General features: G+C 35.4%; 1 protein-coding gene across 1 annotated transcript in view; it reads left to right on the top strand.

Annotated features, from left to right (window-relative positions):
• Positions 1–23,798, top strand: part of IPO8 (importin 8) — a 79,056-nt gene that overhangs the window by 35,040 nt on the left and 20,218 nt on the right. The window contains exons 15-20 of the mRNA XM_049625227.1: positions 746–906; positions 1,739–1,864; positions 5,536–5,602; positions 9,066–9,191; positions 9,867–9,964; positions 12,939–13,034. Coding sequence (XP_049481184.1) covers positions 746–906; positions 1,739–1,864; positions 5,536–5,602; positions 9,066–9,191; positions 9,867–9,964; positions 12,939–13,034 — 674 coding nt within the window. The remainder of the gene's footprint in view (positions 1–745; positions 907–1,738; positions 1,865–5,535; positions 5,603–9,065; positions 9,192–9,866; positions 9,965–12,938; positions 13,035–23,798) is intronic.

The following is a 23,798-nucleotide window of genomic DNA, read 5'->3' as shown; positions in this document are numbered from 1 at the left end:
TTTCTGGTGAGTGATAACACAGATAACTCGTTTGTTTGTTCAGAAGAATATTCTGTTCAAAGTTCAAGTAAACCTTGGGAAGTAAATTCAGTTTTATGAAGTACGTGAATCTAATTTACTTCTGTTCAACAGTGTTTCAGTGGGAAGACTGAATATTGTACAAGGACATGTGGGAGGAAGTATTCAGCATAGTTTTTATGTACATGATTTTTTATACTTATATCTTGATATATACATGTTCTGTAAGTCATCCTGATGATAGAACGTTTGTATAATTAGAATTTCTCAATGAAGGGTCTTGGCATTTTGGGCAGGACCGTTCTTTCCTCTGTAGGATTGATTACCTTTAATTAAGGGGAAGTGGATGTGTTAGTGAAGATTATTTTGGTATAGCTTTTAAAAAATTTTTTTTATTTTGAGAGAAACAGAGAATGTGCTGTGGGGAGGGACAGAGAGAGAGGGAGACAAAGAATCCCAAGCAGGCTCTGTGCTTCAGTGCAGAGCCTGATGCGGGACTTGAACTCACAAACTGTGAGATCATGACCTGAGCCGAAACTAAGAGTCAGACGCTTAACTGACTGAACCACCCAGGTGCCCTGGTACAGCTTTGTATCTTATACCATAAAGCAAGTATCTGTCAAGAGCCTATTACCCTGTGTCACTTAACCTTGTGACCAAGTTAATTCCTATCACCAATTTTGAATACCTAATTTTTTTACTCATTTTGTTTGTTTTATTGCATTAGCTAAGGAATATATGAAGCCACACGTAAGGCCTATCATGCAGGAGCTGTTGCACATTGTTAGAGAGACAGAAAATGATGATGTTACTAATGTTATCCAGAAGATGATATGTGAATATAGTCAAGAAGTAGCTTCAATTGCTGTTGATATGACCCAACATTTGGTAAGAATGGGCAAAGTTTTATGTTAGTTTGAAAATAAATTCAGCCTTGAATAATAAAAATAAAAGCCTTGACTGATCTAAGTAAATTGAATTCCAAAATTTGGAGTTCAGTTTTATATGTAATTGAAATGTTAATATAAAAATGTTTGCTCTAGTAATTCTGACAGTTGTTAATTTCTATATTTAATTAGACTTAAATCTAATAACATTGGGATCATTTCATCTGTAATATTCTGAGATTTTACAATGATGTAATTTGTGAGCTTTTTAAATTTTCATTTTGTGGGTTTTGAATCTGGAAACTCATTTCCTTCAGTTTTAGGCAATTTTTGCATTACTTATTTGATTAATTTCTCCCTACCATTTTTTTTTTTTCTATTCTATAGTTCTGATAAGGAATATTGGATCAGGACCGAGTCTTTAATTTTCTTACCTTTTTTTCTCATCTTCCATGTCTATCTGTCTTTTTTGTTTCATTTTCTAGGTGATTTCTTAACTTTGTCTTCTACCTTCTATCAAATTTTTCACTTGACTATTGCTAGATTTCAGTTTTCTTAGACTTTGGGTTTATTTGTTTAATGACAACCAGATGTTAAATAATAGCTAATTGTTATAACTAATGTATATTCCACTCTAGTGACTAGATAAGGAAAAATTGACTGTACTTAAAACATGATAGTCTATCATTGATTTACTTGGTAAAGTGTGTAACTTATGTTTGAGCAATGCTGACGTCTAGATGAGTACCACTGCCCTTTTATTAACTTACAACAACAACGAGGGGTAGGTGTAACATTACTAATTGTTGAATATGTTTACGTTATGTTCATAGGCTGAGATATTTGGCAAAGTCCTTCAAAGTGATGAATATGAAGAAATCGAAGACAAAACAGTAATGGCAATGGGAATTTTACATACTATTGATACTATCTTGACAGTTGTAGAAGATCATAAAGAGGTGGAATTTGTGTTTTATTATGTCATTATAGTACCATTAACTGAAATTTATATGATCAATGGGCATGACTTTAAAGTTGCTATTTAGGGGCATCTGGGTGGCTCAGTTGATTAAGTGTCTGACTCTTGGTTTTGGCTCAGGTCATGATCCATGGTTCATGAGTTCGAGCCCCATGTCAACTGTGCTGACAGCTGCAGAGCCTGCTTGGGATTCTCTGTCTCCCCCTCTCTCTCTGTGCCTTCTCTGCTCTCTATCTCTCTCTCTCAAAATAAATCAACGTTAAAATTGCTATTATATATGTTGTTAGATTTTAAAAATTACCTTCAAATTTTCAAAGGCCATATTAAAATGATTGAGGGGGGAAATATTACATGTTGTTGTAAGGTATATAGGACATTTCTGTATTATTAAACTGAGTTTAGTTCATCACATCTGTGTTCCAGGCTAGATTTTTGGGGAATATCAAATTGAATAAGACATGAACTCTGCCTTTTGAAAAAAAATTTTTTTTTTAACGTTTATTTATTTTTGAGACAGAGAGAGACAGAGCATGAACAGGGGAGGGGCAGAGAGAGAGGGAGACACAGAACCCGAAACAGCCTCCAGGCTCTGAGCTGTCAGCACAGAGCCCGACGCGGGGCTCGAACTCACGGACCGCGAGATCGTGACCTGAGCTGAAGTCGGCCGCTTAACCGACTGAGCCACCCAGGCGCCCCGAACTCTGCCTTTTGGAACCCACAGTCTAGTCCTTCTTGTAGAGAGTGATAGCCATTCAATCACAGTGGCAGATATTAAGTAGTGGAACAAAATTCAAATGTAACAAACATGAGAATGGAAGGGAAGAAGAACTTAAAACATCATCTTTCTTAAACTGAATTCCAGAACCATATTGGGAGAAGAATTTGTGCAGATAGTTATTAGGTGCTTTCCCCTCTGTTCACTGATAGGATTTTACTAGTGTCACCATGAGATCACTGGAGCTGGTAAATGGTAGTGTCCTTTTCCAGAAGTGGAAAACAAGTTTATGTAGTATCAGGAGTCTTGCTCATGGCCATAGAGTTTTGGGTTTGCAGTCAGATTATTCTGATAATATATCCATTTATCTCCACCTGAAACCTGCCACCCTCCTCCCCAAGTATTACATCACCTTTCAGATTTGAGTTGGTTCCTTCTGTGAGCTCAGGCTGACTTGCTCAGCAATGGCGGCAGCTCCTGTTTCATACAGTGGGACTTAGGAAGCAGGTGGTGGTTCTTTAAATAGCATTGTTAAACCCCGTGGCTGTTGATTTATCCTGTGTTTATCACACACCAGTGGAAAATTACTGGATTCTTAAAAACAGTTCGATATTCTTCTCTTGGGCAGGCCTCCTTCACCTAAAAAGGCTTAATGTGAATTTTTATTCCCATATTCATTATTTTATTTTTGTATTCTTGTTAAAACTGTATGGGCCATTCAGGAACAGTGAGATGTTCCAAATTACAACAAGCATACTGAAGGATAATTCTTTTGCCTTATATGCAGAACTTGTATTTTTAAATTTGGAGACCTTAGAAATCTCCTAATCCAGTTTTCTAACATATGTGTGTGTCGAAGATGGGCAGTAGTAAAATGAGCAGCAGGATTAGTTTGAAAACAAAACAGTACTTTACCTTTTTGTTTTAATATTTTTACTCTTGATATTAATTTTGCATTTCAGATAAAGGAGCATGTGAACTTACTGTGATTATCAAAGGAGGCATGGTTTAAAATTGAGAAGCACTAATCCAATCCAGCTTCCTTACCTATGAAAAAAATGTGAAGCCTTCAGTGAGTGGCTTTACGAAGGTCATAGATAATTAGAGGCAAAACAAGGAGTAGAATCTTGGTCTCCTGACTGCCTGTCTTGGGATTTTGAACTTTGGCTTATTAAAAGCAAACTTTGAGAAAAATCTTTCCTTAAAAGGAAAAATCACATGTGTATGAATACATGCACACTGAATATATGCAGAACAAAATTAGAAATCTAAACCAGATGTTTACGTATATGCATTTTTCTTTAATGATTTAAATATATTGACAAATTTTCAAACTGGAGATTTTGGATCATTTGAACTTTAACACAGTACTTTAAAGCTGAATATTCAAAGAATATGCTCAAAAGTTGAAATAGGATACTTAGATGGACAATGTAACCCATGATGGAGTTTAATTTTTGCTTATTTAAAAAATATTTAGTACAACCTGTGTTGAAAAATTCAAAAGACATGAAAAGGTATTCAGTGAAATTTCACCTTCTCACTCAGCTCCCCAGATGTCATTCTCCTCTGTGGAGGAGGTAGTTCCTCTCCTAGGTTTTTGTACACTTCCAGAGATATTTTCTCTTATAACATCTAAGTAAAAAAAAAATGAGTGTGTATTTTTTTCTTTTATGAAAATGATAGTATACAGTTTTTATCTGCCATTTTTGAATTATGTCTTGGTGATCCTTCCATAATTATTAGCCACTAAAGTTAGTATTTTTAGTAGTTGCATAATCTTTCTTTATGTGTCAGTTTATTCAACCAGTCCCTCATTAATGAATATCATTTAACTGTCCCTTCCTAAACAGACCTTTGGTTGTTACTAATCACAAACATTGCTGCAGTGAATGGCCTGTTACATGTCATTTGCACAGGTAATAATATGTCTGGAGGACAGATTCCTTGAAGTGGACTTGCTGGGTCAAAGGATCTTGAGAGATAATTGCTAACTTGGCCACATTACACTCCCCAAATCAATGTACAGCAGTGCCTCTCTTCCCAGCTAATACTTTTTGATCATTGCCAGTTTGTTAGGTGAAAAATGGTAATCTTGGGCTTAGAATTTGTACCCTTCTCATGTATGAGAGTTAATATCTTGTTATAAGCTTAAAGTCTGTTTGTATTTCTTTTTTATGACCTTTGCCTTTTTTTCCTCTTGACTTGATTTCACGGGAGCCAATTTGATATTTGTGGTACCATTTGAAAATATTTCCCTCAATTTTTCATTCATCTTTGACTTTTCCCTACACTATGCAGATATTTTTAATTTTTGAAATCAAATGGCTCAATATATTTGTTTCTGATTTTTGGCCTTTGAGCCATTTTCCATCTTCAGGATTATACACAACTTCTTTTCATTTCTTCTCGTATTTCTATGGCCTAAGTTTTCACGTTGAAATCTTTCATTCACTAGGAACTTACTTTATTGTAAAATATGAGGTTAGGAACTAATTTAATTTATAATTTTATTATGGATTTAACTCTCACTTCCATCATTCGTCTGCTTTTCAGAATTTCTTGGTTATTTTTTTCACTTGAAATTTAGAATTGTCAACTTATCCCTCCAAAAAAGTTTTGTTGATGTTTTTACTGGGTTAGTATTTATAGAGTAAGAGTTACCATGGTGGATTTTATTTTATCTTTTATTTTATTTTTATTTATTTTAATGTTTATTTATTTTTGAGAGAGCACAAGTTGGGGAGGGACAAAGACAGGGGGCAGAGGATCCTAAGCGGGCTGTGTGCCGACAGCAGTGAGCTTGATGTGGGGCTCGAACTCAAAAACTGTGAGATCATGACCTGACCGGAAGTCGGATGGTCAACCAGCTGAGCCACCCAGGCACCCCAGTTATCACGATGGATTTTAAACTAAATGTTTAAATTTGTCTTTAGGTTACTCAGCAGTTAGAGAACATCTGTCTGCGTATCATTGATCTCGTTTTACAGAAACATGTAATTGGTAAGTTCAAAGGTAGAGTAAAAAAGTTAATTGATATTTTTTAACTTGGTAAACTTAAAGTGCATTTTTAGCCCTTCAGATTCAACAGTATGGACAATTTTGAAGGAGAGAAGCTTTCATTTTCTTCTGTTTTTTGGATATACTTTCGAGTATTATATATCTGTATTTTCATTTAGAGAAAAATTTAATACATCCAATTAAGAATTCCTAGTCTTGGAATTGAAAAATGTGAAATGATAGATCTATGTCTTTTCAGAAGTATGAAATAATTATTGTTCCGTTATCTATTATAGAGCCCAACTTCTGAATAGAACCAGTAACTAATAGAATCAGGATGTTACAATAGATGGGAATTTGTAGAAGAGGCTGTTTTTCCAGTATCCAAGCACTTTGCAGGTGGCAGCCCCCAGTCCTGTGCCCTGGAGAGTGTTGCAGCCTGCATAGTGTGCAGACAGAAAGCTGAAAGAAAAGCGTGTTACTGCTTAAGAGCAATTGTCTCTAAAATTTTTCTCACTCACACCATTGATAGAAAATTGAGCATGCATTTCTAATATATGTGAATGATATTTGAATACAAATTATAGGCAATATATATGTTACAAAACCACATTTACATATATAAAAACAGAAATGTAGAAGGATGGGATTAAATGTCTATATAAAATGTTCTAATACACATTATATACATATATACACACACATTTTATACTATGTATATATTATATACATATATCTATATCTATATATATTATTTCCCATTTCAGTACACTGCCTAGGGTACATACCCCTTACTTTTGAAATCATTGCTATAAAGCTGTAGTTCTCAAACTTTGGTATGCATAAGAATCACCAAGGAGCTAGTTCAAATGAAGATTTCTGGACCATAACCCTAGAGATTCTGATAAGCAAAAAAAGAACATATTCATTTATGTCTTTATTCATGGAAGAGATTGTAACCAAAAATTCTCCATTTAAAATAAAGCGATCTGGAGGAGTGACACTGTGAAGTAAGATAAAGAGAAATAGTTTATACTAACTTTTTCATCTGTCTATACCAGCTATTTGATTTGAGCAAACGAAATGTCAGGATGTTAAGGAAGGGGGCCTATTTTTGGGTGTAGTGAACAGATGAGAAAGCCATGGCTCCAGTTGCCTGTCTAGTATCTCATTCCTAGCTTTAAGGTGACAGGTGGTCTTTTCTTGTGTCTTTAGTTGTGATGTAATGTTAATGACCCTTTTTGAACCAATATTTGGCCATGCAGGATCTTAGATTAAAAAAAAAAAAAAAGTTCTGTAAGATGTCATGGGCCGAATCTGTTTTTCTGGGACCCCCACCACAGCAGCCTGACTTTGTTTGTGTCCATGGTCCAGTCTCTTTCCATTGTCTTACTTTCCTTTTCTCCATTGCCTGTTTTCATTGCTAATTTACTTATAAGATTTCATTTATTATTAGAAGCCAGGTTTAGCTATTACTGCTTTATCTGCTTTATCTTATGCAGGAAGTGAAAGTTAGTATAATCATCCCACCCTAAGAGTCTTCTTGATTGAGAATGATTGAAATAACTTTTGGCGAATTCAAGCATAAATGGAATGTAGTGGAAGGATGTTTGATAGCTCACTGAATCCGTGGGAAGGCTGGAATTGGCTGGAGCCAGCATGATTGTGCCATAGAAGTGGTCTGCTGAGAAAGTCAGTGCTGTCTTTGTCCACACTGGGTTCTAGATTGCTGCCCACCACAGTTCAGCCTCCAGCACAGCCGCAAAAATTAATCTGCAACAGCTTTGTGCCTTCTAGTTTCTCTGTCAAGTTTCAGAGTCCTGGTCTTCAGCATCTGAGTATCGGGTTGTGCACACGTGCTGAGTGTGTGCAAGGAAATATTGGGCTCCTTTTCTGTCTTGAGCCTTTATAAAGTTAGGAAGAGGCATTTGCTCTCCTTTTCTCCAAGGTGTGGGGTAATGATGAACAGAACTTTCAGATGTTTCATATTCAGATAATGCTGTTTTTCAAGTGATTGTCTTACATAACAAGTTCTTTCCCAATATCTGTAATTTACATTTTATTTTGTTCTTGGTAAGGCAACTATCTGTCTTATCAGCTTTTGAATATATTGTTTCTTTGTTTTTAATGTTTATTTTTTGAGAGAGAGAGAACGGGAATGAGTGGGGGAGGGGCAGAGAAAGATAGAGGATCTGAAGCAGGTGAGGAGAGCCTAAGGCAGGGCTTGAACTCACAAACCTTGAAATCACGACCTGAGCTGAAGTTGGACTCTTAACTGAGCCACCCAGGCTTCCCATATATATTGTTTTAAATAATGCTACAGGGTCACCTGGCTGGCTCAGTTGGTTGAACGTCCGACTTCTGCTTAGGTTATGATCTCAGTGTTAGGTTCGTGGTTTCGGGCCCACTGGGTTCGCTACTGTCAGCATGGAGTCTGCTTTGGATCCTCTGTCCCCATCTCTCTCTCTCTCTCTCTCTCTCTCAAAAATAAACATTAAAAAAATTATATTACAGAAAAAACCTCCAAGCTTCCAGAGTGAATATTAGTTCCTTTTAAATAGGAGGGACACCTGTGTGGCTCAGTGGGTTGAGCATCCTACTTTGGCTCAGGTCATAATCTCACAGCTCCTGAATTCAAGCCCCACGTCGGGCTCTGTGCTGACAGCTCAGAGCCTGGAGCCTGCTTTGGATCTGTGTCTCCCTCTCTCTCTGCTCATGCTGTGCCTCTCTTTCTCAAAAATAAATAAACATTAAAAATTAAAATAAATAAGAGGGAAAAAATCTTTGAACTTAAAAGACTTTTGCTCAGTGATGGACATGGTGGGAATTATTTGAAAAATTTTGTATTGAGATTTGTATTTTCTGATTGTATGTTTAGATATGATGTACTTTTGACTGAGAGCAATAAGAAATATATATGCAAATACAAGAATATTCTCTTTGGACTCTTCTACTTTATAGTGGGTATCACTGACTTGAGATAAATTTTAAAATACTGCACAAGTATTACGTGATTTGTAAATTGACAAAATACGGTCCAGAACATAGTTTGTAAAAATATGTGAGACCGGAAGATATTGTAGCCTAGCTTAATTAAGCTTTCCAAAGAACATTAATTATTTGTAAGTTAACAGTACTGTGCACAAGAGATATACAACAATTCCTTCTTGTACCCATTTCTAATATAGCTTTAGAAGTATAACTATATTTTAGTACACAGTATCAAGAAAATATGTATTTCCAGTATTCTAGGGAAATGTAGTAAAAGCAAATCTTTGCCTTGTCCTGTTGGGTAGGGGGCAGATGGAAGGTGGCAAATATGGGAATGCTGAGAAAGGGGTGCTCAAGTATGTTAGGTGCAGAGGAATGTATGCAGGTAGATAGTCTCAATCCTCCCCTCTGTGGTCTTTGTGTTTTAATTTTTGCTGTTTCCTAGCATTCTAACTAGAGATTTTCTTCCTTCTAGAATTCTATGAAGAAATTCTTTCACTGGCCTACAGTTTAACCTGCCATGGCATTTCCCCTCAAATGTGGCAGCTGCTAGGTATATTATATGAGGTGTTTCAGCAGGATTGTTTTGAATACTTTACAGGTATGCCTTTGGCCATGTAACATTTTTGCTTTTCTGTGTCTGGACATTATTTCCCTTGACACATGACATAAAGACACATACGATTCCGGTACTAATCAGAAAACAGTTGTTATTTCTCTGTGGAGTAAAGAAAGGGTGGTCCTATTAGAGCAGTGTTTTCCAGAGCTAGGGATACAGGCAGTAGGAAGGAGCCTGTTTCCTGTTGTATCTCAAATTAGTTTGCAGTCAGAACAAATGTCCATACATTAATTCAGTTAGTATTTTCTGAATACGGTCTATATTTCAAGCACTGTTCTAAGTATAGCGGTATAGCAGTGAACAAAATAGACAGCATTGCTCTTTTGACGCTTCCATTTCTGGTTGGGGGGAGGGAAGGTGGGGAACACACAGATAAGCAAGAAAATACACACTTTGTGAAGTGGTGATGAGTCCTTTAGAGAAAAGGACAAACATTCAGAACAATCACTATAATAAATGGTGAGCATTTTAATCTTCCTGATCCACATTTTCCTCATCTATAAATAGGGCAGATCTGTCACTTTCCTTACTAGCATTTGTGGCTGCGAAGGAAGATAGTAATATGTGGGTGCTATAGAAATATAGCTTCCGTGGGAATCATTTATTTCTACTCCTGTTACTCAAGTCTCATTGGGATTTTGAATTTTTTTTTTCCAGATATGATGCCTCTCCTGCATAATTATGTGACAATAGATACAAATACTTTATTATCTAATCCAAAGCATTTAGAAATACTTTTTACAATGTGTAGAAAGGTAAGCGTGTCCTAATCAGTTGTAGTGGTTCTTAGTAATGTTTGAGTGTTTTACTGCTGGTCACTCTCAATTTGTTTCTTACACCTTTAGTTCTGTATTGCCTCCATCAACATATATTTGCCATTTTGTATTTTCTAATAGAGCTTGGAATTATTATTTGAAAATTTTATATTTGTGTTGTGCTTAAGAATGCTTGCCACTTTTATAGCTGTGTACTTTATAATGGTCAGGGTAAATAATTTTGTTTGTTTTTCCTTCAAAAATGCAAACTTACTACTTGATGAAAGAAAAGTGCTAAGAAAATAAGCACACAGTTTGTCATTCTTGATTTTTTTAAATTGAATGTGTATATTGGAAACAACTAGATGTATATATTTTGATTATAAATAAGACAAAAAATTGGAATAGTTGGAAAAACAGTATCATTTAGCTCAATACAGGTTGATTTATCAGCCATATACTGGCTACTGTTAGATTCACATGCAGACATGTCTACTGTGTTGTCTTTGTCACGGGTTAGATTTTGCCCTCTATTGGTTATATCTAGGAATCATTGATGAGTATAAATAATATTTTCCTTTCTCCTTTAGGTGAATATTTATATACACATAAATATAAAACTGTATGTTGCATAAAGCTGCCAAATATCTAAGTTTGGCCTTGGAGTTGGGACTAAAGTATCTAGTCTACAACCTGTCTTTCTCACTAAAAGAGATGTGTACCAAGATATGTTAAGAGCTCTGAGCTGCCAATCAGCACATCTGATTAAAGTCTCAGTTCAGTTGTAAAGAGCCTGGGAGATTTTGGGAGGTCCCTAAATTTCATCACATATAAATGAAAGGAGTAGAATCATGATTTTTAAAGACTCCTTTAGCTCTGTAATACCTAGCTTATTAAATCAAAATCACTTGGCAGTACTTAGTATTTTCTCCTAAGTTGTGTAGACAAGTGCTATTGAGGGAAAGGGAAAGAGAAAGCAGCAAGCAGAAAACATAACAGTCCTACACCCATTAGTACAGCTGCTCTGTATTATATCTGCTGGGATAAAAGTGATGCTCACAGTAATGTCCTTAGACTTACCAAGTAGTTAAAATATATGTCCTACTCTTGGTTTTTAGTAATAACTAATACTTACTGGACTCTTCCTGTATACCAGGTATTTCCTCAGCATTTTATACATATTAACTTATTTTATCTTTACAATATTATGAGGAAGGTATCACCTTTTGGTCAAAGAGGAGACCAAGGTATAATTTTTTGCATCGTGTCTGAGGTTTAGTACATTGTCCTAAGTCACAGAGCTAGTCTTTGTTGGAACCATATTTGAACCCAGGTGGTCTGGCTTCAGAGCCCATTTTTTAAATTACTAAACATATTTTGTTTCTTCTCCTTTTGGAGGTGGGGACCAAAACCAACCAACCAACCAGCCAACCAACAAACAAAAAACCAAGCAAATACAATTTGGGGAAAAAGGAGTGATTTATTTATTCTTTCTGTATTGTATGCCACCATGATGGAAACAGTAAGACACAGAGGTTAATAAGTTTGTTTGAAAACACAGATAATAAGTGGCAGTGCTGGAATTTGAACCAAGCATTCTGGTTCCAGAGCCCATTTACATTTAGAATCTAGATCTAAATACATTGCCCTAGAGGTAAATTTTAAACTTTATGTAAATAGTGTTGGTTCTTGGTGTTGCCAGCTACCTGCTTAGGATTCAGCTCACTGATCCATCTGTTTTCCAGCTTCCAAAATTTTATAGCTATCTACTTTTTCCTTTTCTCTGTCTTTGTGGATTTATGCCTCTAAAATCTCTTTACTATCATTTTAATAGTCTTTTGGGAAGTAATAAAATTAAATGGGAATGTTCAATCTGTCTTCTTTACCTGGAATTTCTTTTTAATTCAGTTTTCTTAAATTGTATTTGCCTAGGAATTATCCAATTAACGTGAGTTTTCAAATATATAAGGAATATAATGTTCTCCATAATATTTACTTATTTCTAATCTCTCCTTTATCTGTATTTATGTCTTTCATGTCTTTTGTTTAAACAAATAGCTTAAGTATTTTGTTTGCAACTATCATTTCTAATATTTTTAAAATTTTGTTCTTTTTAAGAATAATTTTGACAAAGGCTGTCTACTTTGTTGTCTTTATTCAGTGAATCTGTTTTTTGTTTCTGTTATTTGTATTGTTTGTATTTTTAATTTCTGTCTCTGTTCTTTGGGTTAAGTCTGTTCTTTTTCTTATAGCTTGTGTTTGAACATTTATTAATTTTTTTTATATTTCTTAATTTCCAACATAAGCTTGCCTCTACTCTGCGAATCTCTCTTCTGGGAACCTTATTATAAGGCAATTATATTCCAAATTTTATGTATGAACATGTGCATTGTAGAATTGTTTATAATAGTGAAAATACAGCATTGACAATAGAGGAATATCTAGTAAACTGTTATATTTATCTACTGTAATACTTACAGTCCTAAGTGGTTATAACATCGATGGAAAATGTTTGTAGTTTAAAGTCCAAATGGAGAAATTAAAAGGTGTGTGATATCAAATTATGGTTATTATTTTGAAAAAAGTGAGTATATATGGACAAGAACTCAAAAGAAACAGAAACTACAGGGTTTGTTTCATTGTTTAAAAGTAAGGTTTGAAAATTTCATTTCATTTTATTGGTTTGTTGTTTTGTTGCCTTTAAGGGAAGCTTCGTTTATCTGAAGTTAATTCCTATAGCTTAACTTTATTAATCCAAAGTTAAATAGGTGAATTCTTTCTTCTTAAAAGGAATTAGAGTAGATAAAGAAGATAGATGTACTTTATTTTGACCTTCCTTCTTTTGGGTGGGCAAACTTAGAAAGCAAAGCTGCGATTCTAATGTGTGAATTTTTATGAGCTATTTGCTTCATGTACACTTGATTAAATTCTCTGCAGTGCCATTCACTGCTAAGCTAAATTGTGATTACTGTAGGTACTATGTGGAGATGCAGGAGAAGATGCGGAATGTCATGCAGCCAAACTCCTTGAAGTCATCATTCTTCAGTGCAAAGGAAAGGGAATTGATCAGGTAATACATGTATGGAAAGTTTGTACTTGATGTTTATACTGAAATTTTACCTGATTGACATTTTGTTTATATTATATGATGGAAAATTAAAAAGATAGCCTGAAGTTTGTGCTTCCTGGTACAAATCCTATTTAAATGGCAAGGAAAAATACCCATGCAATTTGAAAATTGCACCTTGCATTCTAGCAGAGAAAGAAATAAACAGAAAAATATGTAATAATTTAAGAGGCTATCAAGCGAATCATGAAGGAGATGAATATGTAAATTCTACTTAATTGGTTTCCCAGAGATTTGCATTTTCCCTTTGTTTTTGTAGATTCTACTGAAATATTCTCAGATTTGTTCTTTTAACCAGAAATGAAGATACTGTACAAAAAAGAAAAAGTTTCTTTTACTGATTTAAAAAGTATTATAGGGGCGCCCGGTGGCTCAGTTGGTTAAGTGTCCGACTCTTGATTTCAGCTCGGTTTGTGAGTTTGAGCGCCACATTGGGCTCTGCGCTGACAGCACTGAGCCTGCTTGGGATTCTTCTCTCTCTCTCTCTGCCCCTCCCCTGCTCTCTCTCTCTCTCTCTCCCTCAAAATAAAAATTTTTAAAAAGTATTACAAATTTTCAACAAAGATTAATTTGATATTTGGTGTAATCATGGTATGATAGATACTGAGAAAAAAAGTCTTCAAGTAAAATTGTGGAGTTGTCTTTTTTTCTTTCAGTTCTGTAATGTTTGCTCCATGTATTTTTTGGTAACAGCTTTATTGAGCTATAATTCACATACCATATAATTCACTCATTTACAGTGGATTCAGTGTATTTTAATATATTCACAGAATCATGCAACTATTCATATAGTCAGTTTTATTTTTTAATTAATTAATTAATTTTAAAATTTAAATCCAAGTTAATATAAATGGTGTAATAATGATTTCAAGAATAGAATTTAGTGATTCATCACTTACTTATAACACCCAGTGCTCATCCCAGCAACTGTCCTCCTTAATGCCCCTTGCCCATTTAGCCCATCCCCACACCCAATACCCCTCTAGCAACCCTCAATTTGTTCTCTTATGGTTTGTCCCCCTCTCTGTTTTTATATTATTTTACATCCCTTCCCTTATGTTCATCTGTTTTGTATCTTAAGTTCCACATATGAGTGAAATCATATGCTCTGTCTTTCTCTGACTTATTTTAACATAATACACTGTAGTTCCATCCACACTGTTGCAAATGGCAAGATTTCATTCTTTTTTTGTCTGCCGAGTAATATTACACTGTGTATATACATACCACATCTTCTTTATCTTTTCACCTGTTTATGGACATTTGAGCTCTTTCCATACTTTGGCTGTTGTCAGTAGTGCTGCTATAAACGTTGGTGTATGTGCCCCTTTGAAACAGCATACCTGTATCCCTTGGATAAATACCTAGTAATGTAATTGCTGGATTGATTGTAGGGTAGTTCTATTTTTAATATTTTGAGGAACCTCTATAATGTTTTCTAGAGTGGCTGCACCAGTTTGCATTCCCACCAGCGGTGCAAAAGGGTTCCTCTTTGTCTGCATCCTTGCCAATATCTGTTGTTGCCTGAGCTGTTAATGTTAGCTATTCTGACAGGTGTGAGGTGGTATCTCATTGTGGTTTTTATTTGTATTTCCCTGATGATGAGTGATGTTGAGCATTTTTTCATGTGTGTGTCAGCCATCTGGATGTCTTTTTTGGAAAGGTGTCTATTCATGTCTTTTGCCCATTTTTTCACTGGATTATTTGTTTTTGGGGTGTTGAGTTTGATAAGTTCTTTATAGGTTTTGGATCTAACCTTTTATCTGATATGTCATTTGCAAATATCTTCTCTTGTTCCATTGGTTGCCTTTTAGTTTTGCTGATTATTTCCTTCGCCGTGCAGAAGCTTTTTATCTTGATGAGGTCCCAATAGTTTATTTTTGCTTTTCTTTCCCTTGCCTCCAGAGACATGTCAAGTAAAAAATTGCTGTGGCCAAGGCCAAAGAGGTTGTTGCCTGATTTCTCCTCTAGGATTTTCCTGTCTTACATTTAGGTCTTTCATCCATTTTGAGTTTATTTTTGTGTATGGTGTAAGAAAGTGGTCCAGGTTAATTTTTCTGCGTGTCGCTGTCCAGTTTTCCCAGCACCACTTACTGAAGAGACTGTCTTTATTCCATTGGATATTCTTTCCTGCTTTGTCAAAGATTAGTTGACCATACGTTTGTGGTTCCATTTCTGGGTTCTCTATTCTGTTCCATTGATCTGAGTGTCTGTTCTTGTGCAAGTACCATACTGTCTTGATGATTACAGCTTTGCAATACAGCTTGAAGTCTGGAATTGTGATGCCTCCAGCTTTGGTTTTCTTTTTCAGGATTGCTTTGGCTATTTGGGGTCTTTTCTGGTTCCATACAAATTTAAGAATTGTTTATTCTAGCTCTTTGAAGAGTGCTGGTGTTGTTTTGATACGTATTGCATTGAATATGTAGATTGCTTTGGGTAGTATTGACATTTTAACAATATTTGCTCTTCCTATCCAGGAGCATGGAATGTTTTTCCATTTTTTTGTGTCTTCTTCAATTTCTTTCATAAGCTTTCTATAGTTTTCAGTGTATAGATTTTTCACTCTTTGGTTAGGTTTATTCCTAGGTATTTTATGGTTACTTTGGTCAGTTTTAGAGCATTCCATCACTATCTCCCAAAGAACTCCTCATTTCCCCTTAACACCTACCTCCCCCCCCCCCCCACAGCCTAGGCAACCATTATTCTGCTTTCTTATTTTAGAGATTTGTCTATTCTAGACATTTCATATAAACGGAATCATGTGGTCCTTTGTGAATGACTTTTCTCACTTAGCATAATGGTTTAAAGGTTCATCCATGTGGTAGCATGCGTACTAGTAGTTCATTTCTTTTTATTGCCAAATATTCCATTGTGTGGATATATCACATTTATTTTAGCCATTCGTTAGTTGGTGGATTCTTGGATTATATCCACTTTTTTTTTTTAAGTCAGCTCCATTCCCAATGAGGGGCTTGAAGTCATGACTCTGAGATCAGAAGTCACATGCCCTACTGACTGAGCCAGCCAGGTGCCCCTGATTATTCCCACTTTTTGTCTACTGTGAATAATGGTATGCACATTTCTATGCAGATTTTTGTGTGGACGTGCTTTCATTTCTCTTGGAATATATCTAGGAGTGGCGGTTCTTTGTTTAATTGTTTGAAGAACTGCCAAACTTTTTCCAAAGCAGCTGCACCATTTCCCATTCCTACCAGCAGTGAATGAGGAGGATTCCCATTTGTATCCTCATCAATTCTTGCTTTGTTGCTCTTGTTTTCTTGATCAGTTTTTTTTTTTCTTATAGCCATCCTTGTAGGTGTGAAGTAGTATATCACAGTTTTGATTTGCATTTGCTTGATGGCTAATGATGTTGAGTATCTTTTCCTATGGCCATTTGTATATCTTTTTTTTTTTTTTTTTTTTTAGAAATGTCTATTCAGATTCTTGGCCCATTTTAATTAGGTTATTTGTTTATTATTGAGTTATGGGGGTTATTTAAATATTCTAAATTCAAGTCCATTGTCAGATGTACAGTTTGCAAAAATTTTCTCCCAATTTGTGGATTGTGTTATCACTGTCTTTTTTTTTTTTTTTTTAAGTTTGATTTATTTTGAGATAGAGAGCATGCAAGTGGGGGAGGGTCAAAGAGAGAGGGAGAAAGAGAGAATCCCACACTGGCTCCACACTGTCAGCGCAGAGGGGCTTGAACTCACGAACTGTGAGATCCTGACCTGAGCTGAAGTTGGAAGCTCAACCAACTGAGCCCCCCAGGCGCCGCAGTTGTGTTACCACTTTCTTGATGGTGTCCTTTGAAGCAGTTTTTAATTTTGATGATGCCCAGTTTATCTAATTTTTCTTTTGTTGCTTGTGGCTGGTGGTATATTTAAGTACCTGTTGCTAAATACAAGTTCACAGAGATTTCCTTGTGTTCTCTTCGAAAAGTTTTATGGTTTTAGCTGCAACATTTAGCTCTTTAATTCGTTTTGAGTTAAATTTTCTGTGTGGTATGAGAAAGGAGTTAATTCATTATTCTGCATGTGGATAGCAAGTTGTCTCAGTACTATTTGTTGAAAAAACTATTCTTTCCCTATTGAATTGTCTTAGCACCTTGTCAAATGAATTGACTATAAAGGTGAGGTTCATTTCTGTATTCTCATTCTATTTGATTGATTTTTTTTTTTTATCTTTAAGCCAGGACTACACTATCTTTATTAAATTTTGAAATTAGGAAGTTCTAGTCTTCCAGTTTTGTTCTTTTGCAAGACTGTTTGGACTATTCTGGGTTCCTTGAGTTTCCATGTGAAATTTAGGGCAGCTTGTCAATTTCAGCAAAGAAGTCAGCTGGTATTGTGAGAGGCATTCTGCTGAATCTGTAGAATCATTGTAGATCTGGGAAATATTGCCATTTTAAGAATACTTAGTCTTTTATCCCCTGAACATGGGATCTCTTTCCTTATGTTTAGGTCAAATTTCTTTTAAAAATGTTGTTTGGTTTTCACAGTAAAAGTTTCACAGTTCTTTTGTTAAAATATTCATAGTTTAGTCTTTTTAATGCTATTGTAAATGGAATTATTTTCTTAATTTCATTTTCAAGTTTATTGCCCATGCTTAGAAATACATTTTAAAAATATGTATTTATTGTGTATCCTGCAACCTTGCCAAGCTTGTTTATTAGATTAATGTTTCAGTAAACTTTTTAGGATTACCAGTCTGGGTGCTTTTTATTTTTCTCGCCTAATTGCCTTGGCTAGAACCTCTAGTGCAATGTTGAAGAGATGTGGTGAAAGGAGAGGTGTTGTTCCTAATCTTAGGGGGAAACATTCCTTTCACCATTAAGTCTGATGTTAGCTGTGGGTTTTTCATAGACACTTTGTATCAGGTTGAGGGAGTTCCTGTTTGTTTGTACTTTGTTGACTATTTTTATCATGAAGCATGTTGAATTTTGTCAAATGGCTTTTTCTACACCTTTATTATAGGTGTATTCATATTTCTATTTATTTTTGAGTTAATTTCAGTAGTTTGCACCTTTCTAGGAATTTGTTGGTGTAATTTATGTTAACTAATTTGTTGGCATGAAGTTCATATTTTTTTTATTTCTGTAGGTTGGTAGTATGTTCCCAGTTTTGGTAATTAGTGTCTTCTCTCTCTCTTTTTTATCTTTTGGTCAGTTGAGCTAAATAAAGGTTTTCCAATTTTGTCGATCTTTTCAAAGAACCAATTTATGGTTTTATTCACTATTGTTTTTCTGTTTTCTATTTCATTAGTTTCTGGTCTAATCTTTACCATTTATTCTCTTCCATTTGCTTTGAGTTTAGTTTGCTCTTTTATTTCCAGTATCTTATTTTTTTAAGTTTATTTATTTATTTTGAGAGAGAGAGAACACATGTGTGTGCACAAGTGGGGGAGGGACAGAGAGATGGAGAGACAGAATCCTAAGCAGGTTCTGCACTTGGGGCTCAAACTCACAAACTGTGAGATCATGACCTGAGCCAAGATCAAGAGTTGGACCCTTAACTGAGCCGGTCTTACTAGCATTCCCTTGTACTTGGTCGCTATGTATGTTTTTTCTCATGCTGCTATAAATGTTATCTCTTTGTCTTTTACCATTTTTACTATGAAATGTCTTTGTTTTTATCTTACTTGGATTTGTTGACTTTCTTGGATATATAGATTGTTTTTTATCAGACTGGGAATGTTTCCAGCCATTATTTCTTCAAGTATTTTTTCTTCTTTTTCTCTCTTCTCTCCTTCTGATTCTCCCTCTACATATACATTGGTGTGCTTAATGGTGTTCCACATTTCTTTGAGGCTCTAATAATTTTTCTTTATTCTCTCTTTTCTCTGGTGTTTGGATTACATACTCTTTTTCAATCTATCTTCAGGTTTGCTTATTCTCTCTTCTGCCAGTTCAGATCTATTGTTGAGCCCTTCTAATGAATTTTTCTTTTTTTTTTTTTTCATTTTTTTTTTAAGTGAGCTCCATGCTCAACGTGGGGCTTGAACTTAGAACCCCATGATCAAGAGCTACATACTCTACTGTCTGAGTCAAGTGCCCCTATAGCATTTTTTAACTCTAGAATTTCCATTTGATGCTTTTTTGCAATTTGCATGTCCTAATAGATATTTTCTGTTTGATGAGACATGGTCATCATAGCTTCCTATATTTTAAAGATGTTTTCTTTTAGGAGTGTCTGGGTGACTCAGTTTAGCATCCGACTTCAGCTCAGGTCATGATCTTGTGGTCTGTGGGTTCAAGCCTGAAACCTGCTTTGGATTCTGTGTCTCCCATTGCCTCTATCCTTCCCCTGCTCCTGCTCTCTTTCTCAAAAATAAATAAACATTAAGAAAATGTTTTATTTTTTAAACATTTATAATGGCTGTTTTGAGGTTTTCAAAGCCCATGTTTGAGTTAGTTCTGACCCAAGGAGGATTCTTCTTGACTGTCTCTTTCCTGTTTTTCTCATGTGAACTTCTAGCTTACGGTTTATCTTTTTATTTTAATTAGGAGGAACCACCAGCCTCCTCTTATTTGCTGCTTACCACCAAGTTCTCCATTATTTTTTAGAAGAGTGACCCTCCAGCCTCCTTTCCGGGTTGATAAAGTTTTACATGTATTTTTGAAGGCTCATTTTCTCCTTCAACGAGTACTGTTTTAGGTGATGTAGGTGAGGTAGAAAGACATTGTGATGTCAACAGAACAAGGAGATAGTAAAGAACGGAAGTTGAGTGAAAGTAGAGAAGGGTTCAGTTCTGTTGACTGGCTTTTGGAAAGTCCTCAGCAGTAGAATCTAATCATGCCTGGAAGGTGTGGAATATACCCATACCAAAGAGTTCAGAATCTCTCCTCTAAGCCAGAAGTAGGCAAGCTATGGCCTGTGGGCCAAATCCAGCCTGTGACCTGTATGTATGGCCTAGGAATGAAGAGTGGTTTTCACATTTTTGAAGGGATGTTTAAAGAAAAAAAAAGTGTGCAACAGAGACTGTATATAGCCTGCAAAGTTGAAAGTATTATTAAATATCTACTGTAAGTTTACCAACCCTTGCTGTAAGCAATTGAACAGAGAATCCATTGAGCAGAGAAATGACATGATCAAAGTTAGGGACTTAGGATAATGAGTTTGCTAGCAGTAGCCTTAATCTAAACTGGTCTTCTGCATACACTGGCTGTGAAGAGGAGCAAGGAGGCTATTGCTAGTTGCAGTCTGAGGGTACTGCTTCTGTTCTAGGTGAGAAGCATTGGAAAGAGAAACCTAGAATAAGATTTATAGTGGGTGCCATTGCAAACATTGCATAGAAAACACCTGAAAAAACAAGGTGTTAGATGAGGAGCCCAGGGAAAAGCTTGAGAGCACAGGTTTTCCTTGGAAAGTTATAAAGATGACTTTTCCCACAGTTACAGATTGTGTGGATACCAGTAGATGGGAATAGAGTGATGATATTACTCAAACTGTGACCATTTAATGGTATTAGTAGGTGTTCATTACAAAAAAGTATTCAATGGTCAGATAAGTCTAGGAAATACTAGATAAAACAATATTCAACAGATTTCATTATTGCTTGACTTCTTGTGCCTTTACCTGAAAATGTGTCTAAGAGTGTGTTAGTATCTGTGTATTCCAAATTAATTTAACTCTGGAATGTTTTTGTTTTCCAAACCCAAGAACATCTAATGTTGTGAAAGTGCTGTTTGAATAATGCTCGAGAGATGTCTTGAGGTAGAAAGAAGGGGTGTGGAAGCTTAAATCCAATAGCTTTATCTTTTCAGTAAAGTAGGAGAGGTTGTGGAAAGTGGAACAAGTTGAAATTTCATTTGGAGGAGTCTGATAGGTAATAAAAAGTTGAATTAAAGAATTGCTTTTATTGAAAATAGAACTACCCTACGGTCCAGCAATTGCTCTACTAGGTATTTACACAAAGGATCCAAAAATACTAATTGGAAGCAAGGATACATGCACCCCAGTGTTTATAGTAGCATTATCAACAATAGCCCAATGGAAAGAGCCCAAATGCCCATCGACTCCAAATTCCCATCGACTGATGAATGGATAAAGAAGATGTGGTGTGTGTGTGTGTATGTATATGTATATGTGTGTGTGTATATATATATATATATATATGTATATATGTATATATATATGTATATATACACATATATATGTGTGTGTGTGTGTGTATATAGATATATATGATGGAATATTAGCCATAAAAAGAAGAGTTAAATCTTGCCATTTGCAATGATATGGATGGGGCTAGAGAGTGTTATGCTAAGCGAAATAAGTCAGTAAGAGAAGGACAAATAGCATATGATTTTACTCATGTTTGGAATTTAAGAAACAAAACAAATAAACATGGGAAAAAAAGAGAAGCAAACCAAGAAACAGATTCCTGAATATAGAGAACAAACTGATGGTTACCAGAGGGGAGGTGGGTAGGGAGATGAGTTAAATGGATGATGGGGAATAAGGAGGGTACTTGTGATGAACACTGGATGTTGTATGTAAGTGTTAAATCACTAAATTCTATACCTGAAGCTGAAAAAAAAAATGCTTTTAGTTGGATAGATCCATTTGAAGTTAGCAAATAAAAATTTCTAGTATAATACAGTGGGTTTTTGCTCCTAAAACTGGGTTCCAGAGGGATTGGAAAGTTGGTATTTCTATGTCAGAAAGTTAGGGTCACTAGGGAATCTTGAATGTTAGGGAAGCTACAGTTCTGGTGCACTTAAGTAGAGCTGCACGGCTGTATTGCCTTGAAATTACATTCCTCTTATTTCCTGTAACTTGGTAGTTAGATCTAGAGATTTGGTCAGATGCATTTGTGATACTTTTGGCAAGAATGCTTCATAGATGGTGGTTTCTGTTTCTACCAGGAGGCACAGAATGTCTGGTTGTCTCTCATCTTATGATGTTACTGCTGTTGGTGGTGATTATTCTGTCATTTCTTTTTCATTTATTAGCTGAAATATTTCTATGAAATGTCTTTTCGTCAATTATTGGGGTTACTCTGAGGAACAGTTTGAGTATTTCCTTTTATTTTCTATGATTCAAGATAATAAGTTTGTTTCCTAACATTCTCCAAAGATGACCAGTGAGGTGTTTTGCTTTTTTTTTTGCTTTTAAAATATTATTATGAACTTACAGGTTCAAATTTGTTTTATGTATTTCAGTGTATTTCAGGTATACAAAGTTGCTTAAACTTGGGCCAGTTGGGAGCATACATGCCCACCTTAAGTGACTCCAGTAGTGTTTAGTAGTGTTCTTGCTGTCTGGTATGACTAGATGTTCCAGGTTCATCTTGTACATGTCCTGCCCTACCTTGGGAAATGGTATTCAAGACTATAAACACAAGGGATATTTATTGTTAATGAGTTGGTCATTATTTCCAAAGAGATCCAAGAAATACATATTGTATCATTTTAAGATTTACTTATCATTAGCACACACAGACATTTCTAGTTCAAATTCAGGACTTCGTTATTTTTACTTAACCTAATTGATCTGAATCTGTATCTGCCATACCCGAAATCCTGGTTCTCATCACAATTATTCACTTTCTTTATCCCACTAATATGGACGTACAGTCTCAGAGTAATTATACCAACATTATCTCTAACACATGATGATTATTAACAGTTTAAAATTTTCTACTGGCTGTTTTTATCTCCAGGGTATGTCCATATGCTAGGAATATATATAGCCAAAATATAGTCAGATCATAAATTTTAAAGTCATTTAAAATAATCGCTGTTTGATTCATTTATTTCATTTTATTTTAACTTTTAGGAATTGCTTTAATTTTTTTTCTAACTATATAAAACATGTACATAATTCTGAAATCTAATTTATGAAACAAGGTGTATTCAGAGAAGTCTGGCTTCCATCCTTCTCCCCTCTCCCCTTATTCTCTTTCCCTGTCTGCCCACCCCCAGTGTCTAGTTATCCTTTCATTTTAAAAAGTAAGCAGGGGCGCCTGGGTGGCTCACTCTGTTAAGTGTCTGACTTTGTTTGGCTCAGGTCATGATCTCACGGTTTGTGGGTTCGAGCCCTGTGTCGGGCTCTGTGCTGACAGCTCGGAGCTTAGAGCCTGAAGCCTACTTTGCATTCTGGGTCTCCCTCTCTCTCTGCCCCTTCCACACTTGTGCTCTGTCTCTCTCTCTCAAAACTAAACATTTAAGATAAAATAAAAGGTAAGCAAAGAGGTGTATTCATTCTTCCTTCCTCACTTTTTTCTTTCCTCACCTTTTTAAACAGCCGCATACTGTACATATTTTTTTTTCCCATCTTACCTTCTTCACATAATGATATATCCATCCTGTAGATCACTCCATAGTAGTATATAGAAGTATTCTGCATAATCAGTCCCCACAATTGATGGTGTATTAATGTAAAAGGATAATTTTAGTTTTATTAGTTTTAAAACCTCAGAGTTTCTTTGTATTCTTAATGGCTTTGCAAGTAATAGTAAACATTTGTTAAAATGAAGCTTTATTATTAGAGTATCTCAAGAAGAGCTTTTCAAGTTTAGTTTACATTTTCTTATAGCTTCATTGATTTACTATAATTATTTTACCATAATAATTAAAAAATTTTTTAATTTAAAATTTTTCACAGTGTAATGTTAGTTTCAGGTGTACAATATAGTGATTCAGCACTTCCATGCAACACTCCGTGCTCATCACAAGTGCCCTCCTTACCCTCTTGCACTGTT

The sequence above is a fragment of the Panthera uncia genome, chromosome B4 (genome assembly GCF_023721935.1).
Source record: "Panthera uncia isolate 11264 chromosome B4, Puncia_PCG_1.0, whole genome shotgun sequence".
NCBI lineage: Eukaryota > Metazoa > Chordata > Mammalia > Carnivora > Felidae > Panthera > Panthera uncia.
The sequence above is the reverse complement of the archived record's forward strand: the minus strand, read 5'-3'. Positions and strand labels throughout refer to the sequence as shown.